The sequence below is a fragment of the Siniperca chuatsi genome, linkage group LG4, assembly GCF_020085105.1.
Source record: "Siniperca chuatsi isolate FFG_IHB_CAS linkage group LG4, ASM2008510v1, whole genome shotgun sequence".
In the NCBI taxonomy this organism is placed as follows: Eukaryota; Metazoa; Chordata; class Actinopteri; order Centrarchiformes; family Sinipercidae; genus Siniperca; species Siniperca chuatsi.
The window spans coordinates 32,467,970-32,487,233 of record NC_058045.1 but is presented as its reverse complement, the minus strand read 5'-3'; the positions used below and the strand labels follow the sequence as shown (position 1 = coordinate 32,487,233).

General features: G+C 42.7%; 1 protein-coding gene across 1 annotated transcript in view; it reads right to left on the bottom strand.

The window, feature by feature from the left end:
- Positions 1 to 304: 304 nt before the first annotated feature.
- rpgrip1l (RPGRIP1 like) overlaps positions 305 to 19,264 on the bottom strand; it is a 29,627-nt gene continuing 10,667 nt past the window's right edge. Inside the window, exons 9-25 of the mRNA XM_044192219.1 lie at positions 18,496 to 18,569; positions 17,854 to 17,993; positions 17,446 to 17,552; positions 17,315 to 17,365; positions 16,925 to 17,104; positions 15,682 to 15,799; positions 14,139 to 14,591; positions 13,523 to 13,665; positions 12,350 to 12,686; positions 10,347 to 10,624; positions 9,098 to 9,193; positions 7,917 to 8,058; positions 6,981 to 7,078; positions 4,420 to 4,606; positions 3,053 to 3,137; positions 2,062 to 2,198; positions 305 to 1,725 (exon numbers count right to left, since the gene is read on the bottom strand). Of these exons, the coding sequence (XP_044048154.1) occupies positions 1,583 to 1,725; positions 2,062 to 2,198; positions 3,053 to 3,137; positions 4,420 to 4,606; positions 6,981 to 7,078; positions 7,917 to 8,058; positions 9,098 to 9,193; positions 10,347 to 10,624; positions 12,350 to 12,686; positions 13,523 to 13,665; positions 14,139 to 14,591; positions 15,682 to 15,799; positions 16,925 to 17,104; positions 17,315 to 17,365; positions 17,446 to 17,552; positions 17,854 to 17,993; positions 18,496 to 18,569 (2,769 nt within the window). The 3' untranslated portion in view covers positions 305 to 1,582. The remainder of the gene's footprint in view (positions 1,726 to 2,061; positions 2,199 to 3,052; positions 3,138 to 4,419; positions 4,607 to 6,980; positions 7,079 to 7,916; positions 8,059 to 9,097; positions 9,194 to 10,346; positions 10,625 to 12,349; positions 12,687 to 13,522; positions 13,666 to 14,138; positions 14,592 to 15,681; positions 15,800 to 16,924; positions 17,105 to 17,314; positions 17,366 to 17,445; positions 17,553 to 17,853; positions 17,994 to 18,495; positions 18,570 to 19,264) is intronic.

Below are 19,264 nucleotides of genomic sequence, written 5' to 3'. Positions count from 1 at the left end.
TCACAAAATGTCGAACGTTTGCTTTAAAGCCTTCAGCAGAACTCAGGAAGGAGGCTTCAGTTACAAGTCCAGGGCTCTCAGTCGACCTTTTCTGTATCTTTTGTTATTTAATACTTTATGAAAATTAATATTTATACGATTTTAAATGTGGAGCTTTTATTACCAAATTCGATCTCAGGTTGCGACTGTGTCCTTTTGACCTTTGAAAAGAAGATGTCACTTCACACTTCCAACTGTCTTTAGCAGCTTCATCATGTTTGTGAAGCTAAATGTGTGTAAAATGAGTAACTTGGTTCCCCACGTATACAGAAAAAACACTCTTTATTAGAGCACAATACAAAACATCATACAGGAAGTTTCAAATTTAAGGCACGCTTGTAAGACTCCTTTCTCTCCTATAAACAACATTACAAACATTATTCTGCAGGTTTGGACCAGCGTCTAAATTAAATGAAACCGCTGCTCGTCGTCCCCCGAACCCGAGCTACAGGAAATATCCCATCAACAGGTGAAGACTCACTAACGAATCCCCTCTGCCTAAAATACATTAAATAACTGCAGTGCATCAATGCAGTACAAACTTTAAATTCTTTTCACATTTAAAAATAGATCATTGTAACAGCACGTTTTATCAACAAACCTTTACATACGTCATAATAGCTTCTGGATGTAAGGATACAGTTATATATTAACGTCTCCCTAATCGTACCGCAGTACATTTGTCTTCATACAGTACAGTCCTCTCTAACAGGGAAGGAAACTACACTTTATCTTTATGTTCACTTTTTATTGAGACTTCCACATGGTGACTGTTCACCTGCCGACGTCAGCCAAGTCTGACCAGCGCAGCTTCTTTACCATGTTTCCATCACACGGAGCAGCCGTTTGGTGAGTTCCAGGTCAAAACACGTGTCGAAGTTCACATTAAAACTGGGATCGATCTGGTTACACGTAACGACTGAATTTCAATATGAAACAAATCCTTATTACACACTAAAGTATCGTCACTGAAATGCTGTTGAAACAATTGCTAAATGTAACCTAGATGTCTGAAATATATGAGGCTGCACTCAGACACAGCGGTGCTTTGAGCTAAATGCTAACATGCTGATGTTCAGCAGACTCGTTAACGTGTCGACCTGATGGTGGCGCTAGATGGAAAGTCAGAGGATCAGCAGAGTTATTACAGTTCATCCTGAGGGGAGCATGAACGATGAAGCAGCTGCTGAGACGCTTCAGTCTGGACCGAAGAGGTGGACAGACAGGCAGACATTAACATTAAAAAGAGCCGCGCTGCTAACGTGGTTAAAAACCCTGCATTTATTTTGACCTGCAAATAACCAAATCTGCGCCTCCTGGGCAAAGAAACAGTTGAAGTGACCTGAACAGTCATTCATTCAAACACTCCGAGTCCCCTTATGCTTAGAAACGTGTGAACATGCAGTAACTGACATGTTTCACAGTGCAAATATCTACTAAAAACCACCAGAGTGCAAAACCTGAATGAACCCCCGTTCACCAAGCACTGAGTCGGTCCTGCCGTGTCGGTGGAGTCAGGTGATGTTGAGTCAGTGTCGTTGCCTCATGCTGATGTAAGCAGAGAGGAGACGGGGGTTTGCTCCTGGTCCTGGTCCTGGTCCTCCATGATGGCCTGCAGAGCCTCCAGTCCCTCCACAGACACAGTCAGACTGCCGACCACCTCGCTGCCGTCCTCCACGTCCAGAACTGCAGGAAACACAGACAGACACTGACTGCCAGCAGCGACCAACCCAGCTGTCAATCAACTGGTCCTAATAAGCAAAATGAGCTGTCGCGCTCGGTTGTAACTGCTCCTTGTGTGTTTTTACGACGATCCAATCAAAGTTCGCTTGTGTCCCACTCTGCTTCCTGCTGTTAGAGGCTGCACAGACTCACCGTTCGCCTGTTATTGATTGGCTATGCTGCTGTTCTGAGCTCACTGTCGCTTCACCGAAAACCTCCCCGACGCCACTGAGTCGTGTTACTGATCTGTAATCAGTTCTCATGTTTGACGTGTGTGTGTGTGTGTGTGCGCGTGCTGACCGCTCAGGCTGGTCTCAGTCAGGTCTCGTTGTTTCTCCAGGATTTCAGGGATCCTGAGGAAGGCCACTCCCACGTCCTCACACTCCCTCTCCTGCTCCTCTTCCTCCGGAGGCTCGCTCACCACCGTGAACCGGATTCTGTCCAACAACAACAACAACCACACTTATTATTAATACCGTCACTCATTTCATGACCCTCATTTTAAGGCTGCAAATCAGGACTATTCTCCTAATCAAATAATTAGTCGATTCTTTTTTTTAGGATTAGTCAATTGATGGTTTGGTCTTTAAAATGTCAGAAAATAGTGAAAAATTCCTGTCAATATTTCTTCAGTCGTTGCTTATTCTGTCTGATCAGCAGCACAAAACCCAAACACAACTTTGACATTTCATCATCTTATGAAGTTGTTCTGACGTGACGAGAGTGAACCGAAACAGCAAAGTTCATTTATTAGTCAGACTGAACTCCGTAAACAAAGAATCCATGAATACGTCTGTATGAAGAGCCAAAAGATGCAAAACAGACAGAAGCTTTAAAGAGCCGAGCAGGTTCTTTTCATCCATTGCTTTCTATAGGCGGCGCTCTGTTTGTTCTTCTTCTTTTCTTTCATTCACAACACACAGGAAATACAAACTGCATCGCTTCCTGTGCAGCAGGACTTGAGAGCGGATTTCTGAATTTTCAAGTGTAATTTTTTTTTTCGGGTGGAGGCAGAAATCTCAGAGGCAGGAAAACTATCTGCATGACTAGATGCCACCGAAGGAAGGTGATAGTGAAGCCGAGGTGTTTCCTTCCTTTACTGCAAACTGAACACTTCTTATTATCTCAGTTTGTACGATAAGAATTCATTAGAACTGACGTGAATTCAAGCTGCCGCTCTGAGATCTGCTGTGACTGTTTCTCCAGCTGCCTCGCTCTCAGCCTTCTCACTTCCTGCCTCAACAAGGAAAAACAAAAACGTCCTTTTCTCATCAGTCCTGTCCGCACCCACCTCTCCATCTCAGGGTTTCGTCCCTGCAGGACGCCCCTCAGCAGCCGCCGCCTCGCCCCGTTGTTCTCTGCGTCCACAGGAATGACTGAAAGGGCAGAACAACAAACGGTCAAACCTCGCACATTAAAAACACGACACACTGGAGTCTGAAGTTCACTGGAAAACAGAGTGCTGCTTCTCATATTCTCCGGATCTCACACGACCCAAAAACAACATTCACCGCCGCAAAAGAAATATTAAGTTATATTTAAAATGAGCCGAGAGAACTTTAATATTTCACCAGTGGGACTAAAATGGTGGACGTGTTGTTATCCAGTGAGTGTGCTCAGATGTGTGCTGGTATCCCAGTAATGCTCAGCTGTTCGGAGAGTCCCTGTTACGTGTTGTTAATATGTTCTGGTTTCAGAGAGACGCTCTGACAGAACGAACAGACAAGGAAAGAGGAGATTAAGACAACACTGACTTTCCGACAGGAACCCATGCTGTGACCCTGGAAAGCTCTTAGAGAGAGACATCCTGACGTCACTGGGCTTCACTAATAAACTAGACTTTTTAGTTCTTTGTAAAACCAACACGTTTTATCACGACTCAAAATGCGGGAAAGCTGGAGAGGATTATTGTTGGAGGGAAACACTCTGGAACAGAAACGGACGTCAGGCAGGAACAGATTCCCTCCATGGCTGTTGTTCCTTTCAGTCGAACCCTCCTGACGACTCAGGGAGCAGAGCCGTCATTCACTCGTGAAACAAACTCTGCTGTTATTTCAATAGAATCATTTTGTAAAAAGTGTCCAAACACCTTTCAGGTGTGAACGCTGCGCTTCAGTTTCAGTTTGACTGGAAATAAAGTCAACGGAAAGACGGGAATTAAAGATCTGCACCTGGTGGCACGAACTGAGAGGACGGTGAAACTGTTTCGACTACATGAATGTACACAGGCAGAAGCCAGAGGTTTTTAAAGCTGCTTTACTTCACTCCGCTCACACGTCCTGTTTGGGAGACAACAGACATGTTTTCCAGCTCCATGATGCATATCGCTGTGTTTCTGTACAGCGACACATCGTGTTACACCGCAGGTCGGCTGACATGACATTAAACTTTCCTTTCCCTTTCCCTTTAATATCTCTGGTTGTATTAGACCACTGCAGATCAAAGATCAAAGATCAAATTTTATATGATTTTTGCATCAATGTGATAAAGCAGCTTGATGTGTAAAGGAATTGAATCAGCTGGATTTACCCAAAACAAACATTTCCGGTTTGGTTATTTTATCCATCAACAGTTTCTCAAGTGATTTCACATAAACGTAAACACATTCACTGTAGCTACGTCTCCTGGAGCACAGCCGTGCCATGTGCAGGCTCTTACCTTTGCTGTAGTTGTAGTTGATGCTCTTGCCCCGGGGGGGTTTGGGCAGAGACAGGGGGGTTTCCTCCGTGGGCAGATCCAGGAGAGAGTACTCCACAAACAGACGCACCACGCTGCCGTCCCGGGCCGCCCGAGACTCCGGCCTCAAGCTCAGAGACATAATTTCCACCCGCACTCGCTGGGAGGGCTGAGGGCCAACGCACGGACCACAGTTAGTTCAGACAAAGAGTTCAATCACAGCGTTAACTCCTATCGAGTGGCACATTCATCACGCTGTGGAAAAACTGCTTCTGTGTGCAGCTGTGTCGTGATGGTCACGCTGCGCCCAAAAGTTCAGATTTGTTCGACTTTGACTAGAGCTGCTGTGACCTTTGTGGGTGCCGGACAAATTAATAAGTCGTATTTCTAAACATAAATCTGCAATAACAAATCACGATACTACTGAAACCACACGGAAAACGTTTGGTGCCTTCAGATTCAACTTATAACCACGCAGGGTGAGTCTCTGCAGCGATCGAACTCCTGGAGGTCATTTCACCTGGTAATCAGGGTTTCGGCTGCTGTGTCACCGTAAAGAGTAACGCAGGATAACAACATGACAGGACGTCAACTCAAATCAACCGAACTACGAAACGAAGTGCGACGGAAACACAGAGCACAGCGACTGCTTTCTGTTGCTGCGACGCTCTCGGCTGTCTGTTAAACTACTTTTGAACCTGACGCTGGTGCGACCTCCTCCACTGCCGTCCAGCTGACGGAGCTGTCAGCAGCCAATCAGGAGAGAGAATCAGAATCAGAAATACTTTATTGATCCCCGAAGGGAAACTCTTTGTTACAGCAGCTCACCTTTACGTCAGTGCACACAGGAGAAAGTACTAGCAAACAATATAATATAATACACTATAAAAACTATAAAAACAGGTCAGAAAATAAATGAAGTACCAGGTGGGTATAAGTATAAAATAAAATAAGTGTGAAGTACCAAGTGGGTTTACCGGTATAATAATGCAATGTAATAATATAAGTAATAAGTAGTATTGCAACAGTAGTAATGGAGGTATGAATAATAAATAGGAAAAAGCTAAATATTGCACATGAGTATTACACGGATATTGCACAATATTTCAAGTATTGCAGAGATGTTAATGATCAGTGTCCAGTTTAGTGACTTCGGGTCATACAGACTGACACTTAGAGGGAGGAGTTAAAGAGTCTGATGGCCACAGGCAGGAATGACTTCCTGTGGCGCTCTGTGGTGCATTGTGGGGGACTTTATTACTCAGCTATGAGCAGGACGCACACTTTGTATTTCTCTGACTGTGTGGAAATCTGATGCTTTCACGTCACAGACGATGAACAAAGACATTAAAACGGGAGTCTGACAAGTAAAACATGAGACTCGTGTAGCTGAATTATATATTTCATAATCATAGGTGGGGCGTATTGACGAAAGAGCATCAGTAATACGTTGAACACCCCCACCCCAGAGACATTTCCACGCCTCGACAGTGAATCAAACGTTGGGAGTTTTCCTCTAACGAAGGATCTGGGCTGGGAATAAAAGACAAAGCGAACACTGTCTCTGAATGTGGTCATGGGTTGAAAGTGAATAAAAACATTTGAGGACAAAACGTCCCGCTGCTCCTGCTGAACATCTGGAAAGTGAAGAGAAGAGTGTCTGACTGACGGAGAACTGCTGGAAGAGTCATCTCATCAGCTTTTACTATATTGTGCAATCTGTATAAATGAATATGAATTTATTTAGTAAGTCTCTAAGTCCATCACTCAATCAGAGCTGCAACGATAAGTTGATTAATCGATTAGTCGACTGACAGAAAATTATTCTTTTGATAATCCAAAGCGGTAAACCCACTTTGTACTTCACACTTATTTTATCTTATACTTATACCCACCTGGTACTTAATCTATCTGACCTGTTTTATAGTGTATTATATGATTTGCTCAGTGCTTCTCTTCCTGTGTGCGCTGACGTGACAGCGAGCTGCTGTAACAAAGAGTTTCCCCTCGGGGATCAATAAAGTGTTTCTGATTCTGATTTAGTGTTAAAGTAATTTCTCAGTTAAAAAATCCAAACGTTCTCTTGTTTAAGCTTCTCTAACATGAAAACGTGCTGCTTTTTCTTCTTAACATTATGGTAAATTGACATTTTTATCTCTTTCTGATGTAATAATAATAATTAGCAGGTTAATCGATAGTGAAAAGAATTGGCAGCTGCAGCCTCACGTTCAGTTTGACTGTCTTCTGTATAACAACAGCAGAGAATGAGAAATAACCCGCTGCCTTCAGCCGGCCGTTTGTGGTGTTAACAAACAGAGCGAGCGCTCGGGAGTCAGAAACGAGCTCCTGCTTGTACGCAGAACAAAATCGAACTCAACAAAAACAAAACACCTTCACAAATCACTCCACAATCAAAACATGAGTGCAACAGTGGTCCCGGGCTGTAACGCTCCCTGCCTCTATTCCTTCCCTGCACATCGACTGCGCCCTCTGTCCAAGGTTGTCTCTCACTTCTGTGGAAGGTAAACAGGCGATTCACTGACCTTCCTCCCCGTGGCCTGTCCATGAACAATGCAGTCATCGCTGTCGGACTGAATCGATTCACTCTGATCCTCTTCGGCTGCTGGAGCCTCCTCGACATCTGGACGGATCCGGACAGCGAGCAGGAGAGGAGGAAAAAAGACAGGAGTGACATGAATCAGACTGATTCTGGAGAACTGATGAACGGCTCTGAGCGTGTTCTTTAAGAAGGAAATAAAAAGCGAATGATAAAGATTTGAAGGATGATGCTGAGAAACAAGGTGAGTAACATTTATGAAGCCCGGTCTAAAGATTATTGGCAGCCGCATTCAATATTTATGTCTGTTCTGCTCAGGAAGCCTTGTCAGAAAACAAAAACATTAGCACCTTTAAGACAGAGCGCAGGGCGTTTGGGGAGACGACGTCGGAGTTTGACTCACAATTAAAAACAAACTGGCTCAACACGCGTTTTCTTTCCACAGTGTGAATCTTATAAGTATGATAGTTATAGGAAACAGAACAGCAGGAAACTTTGGCAGAGTGCACACAAAAACAACATCTTTCTTTTCCTTCTGTAATATTGCCAGTGAATTATTATTTTTTGATGAAATTGGTGTTTGTTTTTTTTGTTTGTTTGCTTTTTCACCCCTTAAACATTATAAATAAATAAATAAGGTAATACAATATAACCAACCCATGTGGCTGCACCACAGCTGTGCAGAGAGAATTCTATAATATACAGAGTAATATAATAATAGTAAATAATAAAAAATATAATAATATTTCTTATAGCTAATAGCTTTTTGCTGCAGTCTGTCCACAGAATAAATAATGACTCTTCTCTTATTTTAAATGATCATCAGTATTATATTCAGGAGGAAACGTATGCTGACAACAACAGGGCAGGCCCACATCACATCCAGTACTGCAGGTGATTCTAATAATCAATACTTCCTTACCTTCGACGATTTCCTCAGAGATTTCAGAATCGTCTGAGCAGGACTGAGAGCTCGTTGGGACCAGCTGTCCTTCAGAGAAGTGAGACTCTTCTTCTTCATCCTCTTCCTCTGCGGTGCTTTGAGGAGTCGCTTCTGACAAAACCTGCAAATACAAAACACAAAAAGGTTTCAAAAAGGCACACACTGATTGATTTCACATCAGCTGTCATTAATTAATGAGTTATACTTCAGCAGAGTAAACTCCTTTTTCTCTAATTCACTTAACATTTAGTTTAAATGGCTCCACTTGTTGAATATTAACCCTTTAATGGTAAATTATGCTCAAATATATTAACTTTGAAAAGAGAATCTTTGAAGGAAAGTGTCCATACAACCCTATTATTATTATTATTATTATTATTATTATTTATAGGTGAAGTGAAGAATCTTTATACGGTTTGACTGCGACCCTCTTCACAGTCAGACAGTGACCCTGTAGGTTTACCTGTACAACAGGTGACCTGGTGAGCTCTTGTCCTCAACCAAACACCAAAACATTCAACTGATTTGGTGGTTTCTGGTTTATAACAGTTGAAAAATATTTCCACTTGTACCTTTATTTGTTTCTAAAGGTTTCAGCCCGAATTAGAATTAGTTAAAGTCAGAATTAGAGATTTCTGACTTTGGTAGTTTCACCAGAGACGCTGTGGTCAACAGATCTGACCTGGGGACGCTTTGATGCACGGGCTGAAAGCAACACATAGACTTGAGATTGTTTCATTTGCCCACAAACAAGAGCAGAATAAATTTAAAGATGCTATAATGGCATAAAAACTCTACATATGGGGGCTATAGATTAATAAATAACCATGGTAACCTTGGATGCAGCCCTACGCTCTACAGCAGACTCAGACTCTTCAGCAGAACGGATACGTGCCATCACTGCAGCTCGAAGCAGTTTCCCTCCCCATTTTAAAACCTTGTTATTAGTAATTACACTAGTTATTAAAGCCATTTCTGTATAATCTGAATCGGTTCTGCAACCCTGTTCTTCAATCAGAAAGCAGAGGAGGAAGTCAGTCAGTGACGCCTATTGATCGGCGGTCTGTGGTCTTAGTCTGGTTCACAGCTTTCAGAAACAAAACACATAAAATAAGACGTGCGCGGGCCACAGTAACTCACTTCTTATTTAAAAATCTCACCTGGTCGTTCGCAGCTGTGGGATCTACAAATGTGACTTTTTTGGCCGTCAGTCCCTCCTTTACTTGTGTCTTGTGTCTGAGTTTGGGCAGCGGGGCCTGGAGGTGAGAAAACACTCACATTAGGGAATGTAGTTTGTAGGAATGCACCTTTACAGGTAGACGTCGACATTTCAGACTGGGCTCCTCTCAGCTTTGCTCACATATCTTTGGGTTCTGAAGGCAAACAGAGAGCAGACTTCTCTTTTCTACACAATTAAAACTTTGTGGCTCCAGAGAAGCCAGAAAGAAAAGACACAAAAGGAAAACGAACCGTTTGACATTTGGTTGCACTGTTTTGGATTACAGTTTTTCCCAGTTGCCAACAAGCGTTGTTCAACACTGAAACCACATTTTCAAAACTCTTCACACAGTCAGCATCAGCAGCATGAATGTTGGCCAAACAGCTGATCTCACCTACAAAACTCAGACCGACAAACATTGGCAACACGTCTCATTCAGAAACACACATTTCATTCACACACTGACTTAAAAACACTAACAACAGGGAGCGTCACATGACGGATGAACTTTTCTTTTTTACAGTTTCACCGATTTTCCACATAAATGCTGTAACACAATTTCACTTTATTGAAAGCATCTGTAACACGAATGAATCAGAAATTATTCAAATTTCATTTTTTTATATGAATATAGTTCTTGAAAATTATAACCAAAAGGTGAAAAAAGAGTGGAAAAACTCCAGGGCTGCAGTGATAATAAAAAAAGAATAAATATAATACTTCCTACACATTACTGTAGCAACATGTGCAGTTGTTCGTTACAGTAAATCACAGCGATGCTTCCAGTCTGCTCTCTGTCCTCATCAGCATCACAGCTGATAAACTTCCTGCTGGACGTCCGATCCGTCCGGCGGCCTGCAGGAGACACGTCTCCACTGCCTCCAGTGTTTTAGTTTACTTTCAGTATTTTAAAATAATTACAGCGTGAATGCTTGGAATGTGCCATCATCCTGTTTTGAATGTGTGTGATCATTTTGAATGCAGTGTGTTAGCGTTTCGCATGTTGTGGAGTACGGACGGGAAAAGAGTTCCTGAACTTTGAAAAGTGCGGTCGCTGAATGCAAAATGGTTCCCAGTTTGGTCCGCACGGACTTCTGTTCCGCTGACTGTGTGAAGAGTTTTGAAAATGTGGTTTCAGTATTGAACAATGCTTGTTAGCAACTGGGAAAAACTGTAATTTATCTCCTGACCTTAGACGCAGTGGCGACCTCAGGCAGAGAGGCGGAGCGATGAAAAAGGTCTTTGGCTTCCTCCTGCAGCGTGTCGGCATCTTTCTTCTCTTCCTCCACGCTGCGCTGTTGCCGCCTCGGCTCAGCCGTCAACTCGACGTGCTTCTCTTTTGGGATGAGCTTTGGCTCTTTGACGGTCATGATGGAGCCCGGCGGAGGGAGGTAAGTGAACTTCCACTTCAGCGTCACTTCAATATGGCCGGCGGGGAGTCCAGAGGGATCGGTCAGCCCAAACACACCTGAAGGACAAACAAGAGAAATGATCTGACTTGTTACAAAAAATAAGAAGCAGACAAAGACGTCTTTAATGAAACCAACCTAATGACGAGTTTGGAGTGTTTTATCAAAACTATGCTGGGTTTACTCCTTGGACTCAGTTTCTCACGAGTGGGAATGTCATTAAACTTTGGGCGTCTCAGATCCTCAAACTGTGGTGAGGTCATCGTTACGAGGAGACAGATGTAATATCCAGAGGTTTTTCAGGTTTGGTATTTTTGGAGAGTACGGCATTCAAAACAGTGAAATGGACCCAAATTCAGCTGTTTCTTCATGTAGTCCTAACTATTATGAACAGCAGAGAAGGTGAATTACGGCAAAGTCAATCCATCGTATTTATCTAAAAGGCACAGAGACAGAAATCAGATTTGGTTTGACTTCCTGTGGCTCAAAAATCTGATGTTTTGTTCAGATAATTTCTTAAAATGATTACGTGTCAGGGTTTCCCCAGGAAACAGCCGACATTTTGTCACAGCAGGAAAAGCACAGGTGGAACTACGAACACTAATAACGGCTCTGTTAAGTGTCCATTAAGTGTCCCAGTAAGTCATGACAGTGAGCCGGCATCTAAATGTAATGCAGCCATCGTTGATGTCTTTAATTACACCTTTGCTTTTCCTGCTTCGACACGTCAAAATGTCTGCCGTGAAAAAGGTCTATTGTTTAGTCGAGGAGGGAAACCAACGCGGACACTGACACATCTCAGTTCAGTTCAGTTAGTAAGTGACAGCCACACTCACTAAATATGTGGCATTTTCTGCTCTTTTTACCTAAAAGTTAATGTTATATTTCACAGAAGTGTGTTCATCTTTATGATGTCATACTTTATTGATCCCCGAGGGGAAAGTCTTTCGTTGCAGCGGAGGTGGTCTGTGTTACGAGCACAGCGAGATGTAACTTTTCATTCATGACTGAGCAGATTGAATCTCACTGAACCAAACTGGGCTGCAACTAACAATAATCTGCCAGTTATTTCCTCCATTAATCGCTTCAACGTTTGGTCCATAAAACATCACAAAACAGTGAAAACTCCCAGTTTCACCAGACTCCAAAGTGACGTCTTCAAATGTCGTGTTGTCTCCAGCCAGCAGCCTAAAACCACAAAGTATTTAACTCCCTGTAATATAACAGGCAGAGAAAAGCAGCACGTTATCAAAATAGTTGCTGATAAATTTTCTTTTGCTCAACTAATCAATTAATTGACTAATTGTTGCAGCTCTGTTGTAGTTAAAACTTGAAAAAACAGTGATGTGATCGTTGACGACACAATCTCGCCTCAAGGTCTGTTTAGTAGCTGTTCCGGAGCTTTCAATCACATCATATGATCTTCAGTTGTCGTGGGACAGCAGATGTCTTTCAGGACTTCTATTCTTATTATTTTTATTTATTTGCTATAAAGTAAGGTAAAAGCAGCAAAAGTCTGAAAACCTGTAATTTTTGCTTGAAAATGACTGAAACGATTGATCGATTATCAAAATAGTTGCTGACTAATCGATAAATCGACTTATCGTTGCAGCTACAACCAAACAGGAAAACACAACACAGTATATTTTTTTACAAGATTTCTGAAACTATAGAAAACCGAATTTAGGTTGATCAGATTAGATTTAAGACTGCACCGTGAGAAAAGTGCAGGTCTGGGAGCAAGAGCCCCGACGCTGAGTAACACAAACCCAGTAAACCCTCACCAGTGACCCCCTTGTCCTGGGCCAGTGACAGCAGAGGCACTCTGGCCTTCCCCAGGTACGTGTCCATCCGCTCCTCTTTGTAGTCGAACACGTAAAACTGAAGGACCTCAGACTTCAGGTGCTGGTCCAGATCTACATCCATCTGGACGGAGTAGGACTTGAGGTCGTTGAAGTGGGGGTCGCAGCAGTCGTGAACGGTGGCGGTCGGGTGGTCTGGGAAGTCAAAGACCTTGTAGACCACGTAGGGGCTCGGCTGCTGGGAGCTTCTGGACTGCAGGTCTCGGCAGCGTTGGACAGTGACGTAGAGTTCATTCCAGCTGCTGCTGGGTGGCTGCAGCTGCGGTGCGACGTTGGACAAAAATGATTGGTTTATGTAGAGGTTACATCATTCTGCAGAAACTCAACTGAAACTTCTGCCGTTGCAGTTACTGTGAGTCGTTCTAGATACGAGAACAAGACAATTAAAGTAAAACTACATGGGTTTCATTTTTGGAGCTCCGGCCACCGGTTCTATCAGTTCTGATACTTGCAAAATGAATTGCTAAGATCTCGGACTGCAGAAACGTTGCTAAAAAATAAGTCAAATGAGTCCAGAAACGCGATCAAACAGGACGCAAACAAACTCCCGGCTCAGTCAAACTTACCTGGGAGAGAAAACAAAGGAAAATGTTGAAATCGTGACTGAAACTGCCGGTTCGAAACATCCATCACAGTTTACAGGCACGTTCAACTTTGACCTTCCGAACTTACTGTATTTGTGCTAATATTTTGTTTTATCTGTATGGTATTGTATTTTGTGAAGCGCCTTGTAACTCTGGTTTGTAAAGGCGCTTTATAAATAAAGCTTATTGTTATTATTATTACTGTAATGTGTAATGAGGAGTTTCAGTTTTACCTCCGAGTAAAGTGGAAGCTAATCTGGCAAACCTGCTGCTTTGTTTACAACCTGTCTGATCATCTGACTGCTCGTGTTTGTTGCCCCGATGCACCTTCGGTTAGCGATGTTGCTGCTTTCTGAGATTTCAGCAGTTGCTTTGGTGTTATTATATTATTATGTATTACATAATAATATAGGTACAATGTTATTATAACTAATAGAAATGATGGACAGAAATAAACCCCCATTTATTAGCTGTAATAAACGTAATTAAAGTTTCCCTTTAGTGCCGGTACCTGTGCGTCTTGGTTCAGTGCAGTGTTGATGTAGCCGACGGCCTTCACCTTCTCTTTGTACAGACGGATGGTCTCTGTCATGGGGATCCTCAGCCTCAGCCAGTAATCCACTGAGCCAAAGGACCACGCCTTATCGGACGTACCTGAGAACGAGTTGCAAACGTGTTTTAATTGCAACTGCAAAGGTCTGTGCAAGTCTGCGTTCTGCTGACTCTCTCTATATTTTAACTGGAAAGTTGTTTTTATATTTTAACCTCATCCACAGTATTTATTATCATTTGCTGTTAATTTTACTTGTTTTTAAATGTCTCTTCTATTGGTCCTTTCTGCTATATACAGGGAAGCACTCCGGAGTACAACCACAAACTTCAGCCACACTGGAGAAAGTAAGGGTTAAGTGCCTTGCTCAAGTGTTTTCTACTTTTCACACCTACATTTTCACGGTGGATCTGGGGATTTGGACCTGCCTCTTTACTTGGCAAATTGCCTCCAGTTACAAAACACTTCTACAGATCTGCTCACTCTGTGTGTCTCTCTCGCAGTTTGTATTGTGTTTTCCTTTGCCATATTCTGTTACTACCTGCCAGCAGGGATCGTTAGTTTGATCTAAACTCACCGACCAGCGGCACGCTCCCATGAACTTTTCCGTCTTGCTCTAGTAGCTGCTGCAGCCGAAGCTGACCAGTCGCCACTGTCCTCCAGTCTAAACCCAGGGCCTGATGCAGCTCGACGGTGACGGAGCATCTATGGAGATAGTCCAGGAACCGGTCGTCCATGCTCACCACGTACTTAGATGTGAACCCATATTTTGGTTTCTGGCCCGTCACCACCGGAGTGGAGTGCAGCTCAAACAAATAGAAGGAGTAGGTGCAGAAGGTGGAGGGTTCAGGGTCGCCCAGAGCCTCCAGGGCGGACGGAGACAGCGTGGCGGCGACTATCTGAAGTTCAACAAGGTTCTCTCCATGCTCGAACTGAAGAGTTTCATCAAACTCATCTGTCTCGCCTTCATCTGTGATGCCTGGTTTGAAGACGTAGGTTTTGTTGCCGTAGGCGATGTCTCTGAGCTGAGCTGAGGAGCAGCAACAGGACAAAACAGAAAGTTTGAGTTCATAAATAATCACAGCTGATGGAGAACAGACACAAAAACAAACAAAGACGGAGGAGATATCATAAAACAACCTCTTACTAGACAGTTATGCATCAAAAACCTGTTTTTCATGGGACGTTTCTACACTATAGAGTTGTATGTGAGTGTTTTTCCCAATTTTGTATACCCTTTCTCATTGTTTTCACATTGTCATTTCATACATAGAGCCTCATAGTGAGTTTCAGCTCATTGTTCATCTGTCCGGCTGCAACTTCACTGTTCTGGTTCCCTCTCAGCGCTCTCATAGAGTCGTTTTCAGAGAGAAAGCTGTGAAAAGCTGCTGAACACGAGCTGCTCAGCAACAGACAGCAGACAGACGCAGTCAGAGAGCAGCTGCTGAACATAGCGGAGCATCTAGCAGCTAAAGAGCCAGATGTTTCCCTCAGGAGCTGCTGGATCTCCTAAAGTGACTGAACATAATAACTCAAGACTCTCCTGGATGACTTTTTATCATAAAACAGATATTTTCTAACACAGTTGTTCATCTTTTATTTTGATGATTCTGCCAGTTTCATTTACATGCAAGACTTGAAGAGAGAGATCTACATTGCGAAGTGCTGCGCTGACCGGCAGGGTGTAGTTACTCTGTTTAAACAATCTATTGGGAAACACACTTATTTGCTTTCTTTTTAACCAGTGAGCTTTAGAGCTGCTGGGAGGTGGATTGTGTTACCTTTGGACAGAGCCAGGCTAGCTGTTTCCCCCTGTTTCCAGTCTTTATGCTAAGCTAAGCTAACTAGCTGTTGGCTGTAGCTTCATATTTAGCGCACAGACATGAGAGGCATCAATCTGAACATCTGACTCTCTGAGAGAAAGAGAAGAAGAGGATTTACTGTTGAACTGTTCCTTTAAACAATATAATTTTCTAGATTAATAATACAGAAGATTAATAACCACATGCTGAAAAGACTCCGATCCTATGAAAGTTACATTAAAGATGTGGATGAACTGCAGGGTGTTTGGGAACTTTCTCTTAGATGAAGGTTTGTTGAAAGCCTGGATAAATAAATACCTTCCAGTTTCTTGATCTTCGCTGCCCTCGTGTCCAGCAGTTGGGCCTGCCGCTCCAGCTTCTGCTCATACTCGACTCTGTCGCTGTCCATCTTCTTTAACACAGCTTCCAGCTCCGCCTCATCGCCAAGAGATTCAGAACAAAGTCGACTGAGCATGTACACTTCTGGCAATAAGGAGACTTTCTTATCAGATCTCATTAATGGTTTCAGAGCACACATTGTTTGGGATTTACTCTCACACGTTGGCATTTTTTGACTCTACAGGATAATGTACAGTAGAGAGTTGACAAGAAATAAAAGAAGAAAGAGCGGCGAAGACGTGCATCAAAGTTCCCCAGCCGTTCTCGAACCAGAGATGTTATGATTACACGGTCAGGGTCTAAACCCCTTGGCCACCAGGACGCTCCTAGCACTAGGGCTGGGGCGATTCATCGACGTAATCGACCTACTAGAAACAGGGTAATATATTAATTTATTCTTTCAAATATTCTAATATTTTCAGTAGACAAATATATTTTTGCTGCAGAATAACGCCCCGGAGTGCACACTTTGTTTCTTTTTAAGAGAAATATTGAAATATTAATGAGACATGTTTTTGATATTTATTTTGGGTAAATTAATTGTTAAATTAATCAAGTAATAAAAAAATTATCTTTAGAATAATTGTTAAATTAGTCGTTCGATTAATCGACTAATCGAAGAAATAATCGTTAGATTAACTGATAAAATAAATAATCGTAGGTGCAGCCCTGCCTAGCACAGTGGATCTGAATTACAACAATGACAATGAGGTTCAAGTGCTGCCCATCAGCTCTGAGGGTGTTTCAGGAGTCCCACATATTTTAGGACAACGCAGCAACTAAAATGCAGACAAGGCAACCAAAGACTTTTTAGGGCCAAACAGCTGAATGTTCTTGACTGGTCAAATCAGACAAATAACATGAATTCAACTGCTGACGTCTTTCACTGCTGAAGACCAGACTGAAGGCAAAAAGCCCCTGAAACAAGCACAAACCATCACCACCTCCAAACCTGCAAACATCCAAAGTGTCTGCTGATGTCTGTGGGTTGGAAACTTCCTTTAACTTCAATTTCTTGTCAGTTTTTTAAAATGAGTTTGGTCTGAAAGATACTACGCTAATAAAGAGAAAAATAAACGACAATGAAAAGATAATAAAGGATAAAAAAGGAAGATAAGCAGAAAGATATAAAGTTTGCTGGTCTGCATGTGACCCCCTCCACCTTGTAGTCTTTGCAGATCTTGCTCTCCATGCTGAGGAGGTTTCTGGTCTTGCCCAGCTCCTGGATGGTTTCAGCGTGAGCGGCTCGGAGCTCTCGGACGGTGCTCTCTGCGTTGCTGCTCGCTCCCTCCTCCACCTCCTTCAGGAAGTCCAGATGTCCGCTCCTCTGGGAGTTACGCGTCTGTGGGGGCGACACATTTTACTGTATTCACCGGACAGTTTAAAAGGTTTATTTTCCCTAGAAAACCATCCCAAAGACACTATTAAAACCTTTACATAATGAAAACGTTGAATACCTCACAGACATAACTTTCTGTGTTTGTTCTTTAATAACAAAACCAAAAGCAATAAAATTTAAATAAAAAAAAAGGAAGGTTTATTTTCCACTTACCTTAATGAGCAGCAGCGCCTCGGTGAGTTCGGCCACGTCGTACTCACTCTCCTTTAAAAGAACACGATACGAGTCCATTATATTAACTATTTACTAACTTTAAGATTACAGGATTCATTTTAAAATCTTACCCTGCTGTAGAATTTCAAATGATCACTGAGTTCCTCCAGCTGCTGCTTCTGTTCCAGAAACTGGATCTGAAGTTTCTTATTCTCTTCTGCCAGCTTCTCACTTGTATCTGAAAAAACAACCACGTCGATTAAATCGGGGGTTGAATCTCTTTATCATTATTCATATATTTTCTTTAAAGGACTCTGTATGACAATACATTAAATGACATCAGTGAGGAACGTGAAATTATTTATTTTGTATATTCAGATCAGACAAAAGTCCAGTTACAAATTATTAATAAGTAGAACATTATCATGTTAATTTTGTTTACTCTTCTGGACTTTCTAAACCTGCACAGCAACAGTGAATCTATTTAGAAAGCAGCATGCAGAGCAGCTATAATATTCAAGTAAAGGAAGTAGAAGTACCTCTCTCGGCCTTGATTTTGTCGAGGATTTCGTTTTTGTCGACGAGGTCAGCCTTCAGCGCCGTCTCTAGCTGGGCGATCTGTAACTTCAGCTGCTGCTCCTGAATCTGCCACTTTTGTTGCCGAGACACATCAAAGGCACTGGAAACATTTGGATTTGGTGACATGTAAGCGTGGAGACCGAAACGCCTTTGAAGGTACAGCTGAGTCATGATATTTGAACTGTCAGCAGATGTGCAGCTCTGTGCATCGAGCAGTGCGGCTGAAAACGTACACTGTGTAATAGCTATGATCACCATCGAGCATGCTAACGTGCTAATTAGCACTAAACACACCAGCTTTTAGTAAGAAATCAAGATTTGTGGGTTAAAATAAAATAATGTTAAATCAAGGACTTGTTGGAAAGTGATCTGACATTCAAAAGCGCCATTTTAGGGAGAGGTGCAGCCTGAGGACTGCGACACCCTGTGATTGGCTGATTGGCAGTGGGACCTTGACATGTAGATGATAACCAGGTGTTGAAACTCAGTAATAGGGAGAATCGCCCCGTGGATTAGAACAGGCCTAGTACACACCTGTGTAACAGACTCAACATCTACCTGATATAAACCATCAGAACCGCAGCAGAACTGAGGCTGCTTACCTGTTGACCAGTTTCTCATTGTTCTCCCTCAGCAGGTCCTTCTCCTGCTCCAGTTCACTGATCTGCTCCTGCAACTAGAGAACGCACAGGATGGAAAGAAGAGATGAGTCTGTCCTGTGGTTCATCTCCACCACAGACCGACCACAGAAGGTCCGGCCCCGCTGCCTGATTATACGATCCACTGGACTGAAACCTTAAACGTAACGACTGACAGAAAGCAGCTTCAGACCAACTTTCCAGACTATAAAAAGCTTTATTTATATGACGTTCACCCTTTATATTTTAAATTCAGTTAGTTTGATCAAAGTATTAATCATATTAATAATAATAATAGCTTTATTTCTACAGCACTTTTCAATACAGGATGACAAACATACATACATTAGCAGACAAACAGCTGAATATCCATCTACAGATCAAACTGTTCTGTTCTCAATATATTTCAGTTAAAGGTGGGGTACGCGATTCTGGAGGAATCCAATACCGTGACAAATACCGTGATATACAGAGAACAACGTTAGCTAGGCTGTGGGTTAGCTTAGCTAGGTTGTGGGTTAGCAAACTGTCGCTACAGTTGCTGCTGCGAAGCTAACAGCCAGAGAGGACGAGACGGTTTCCCAGAGCCAGCACAGCAGCTCCAGACAGCGACGCTCACAACTCTGCTGCTGCTACAGCTAACATCACAACAGCAGCAGATCTTAAACTAGAAACTAGAGAGTCAGCTGAATGTCGGTGGACAAGTCATTTAATATTACTGACACACACAGAT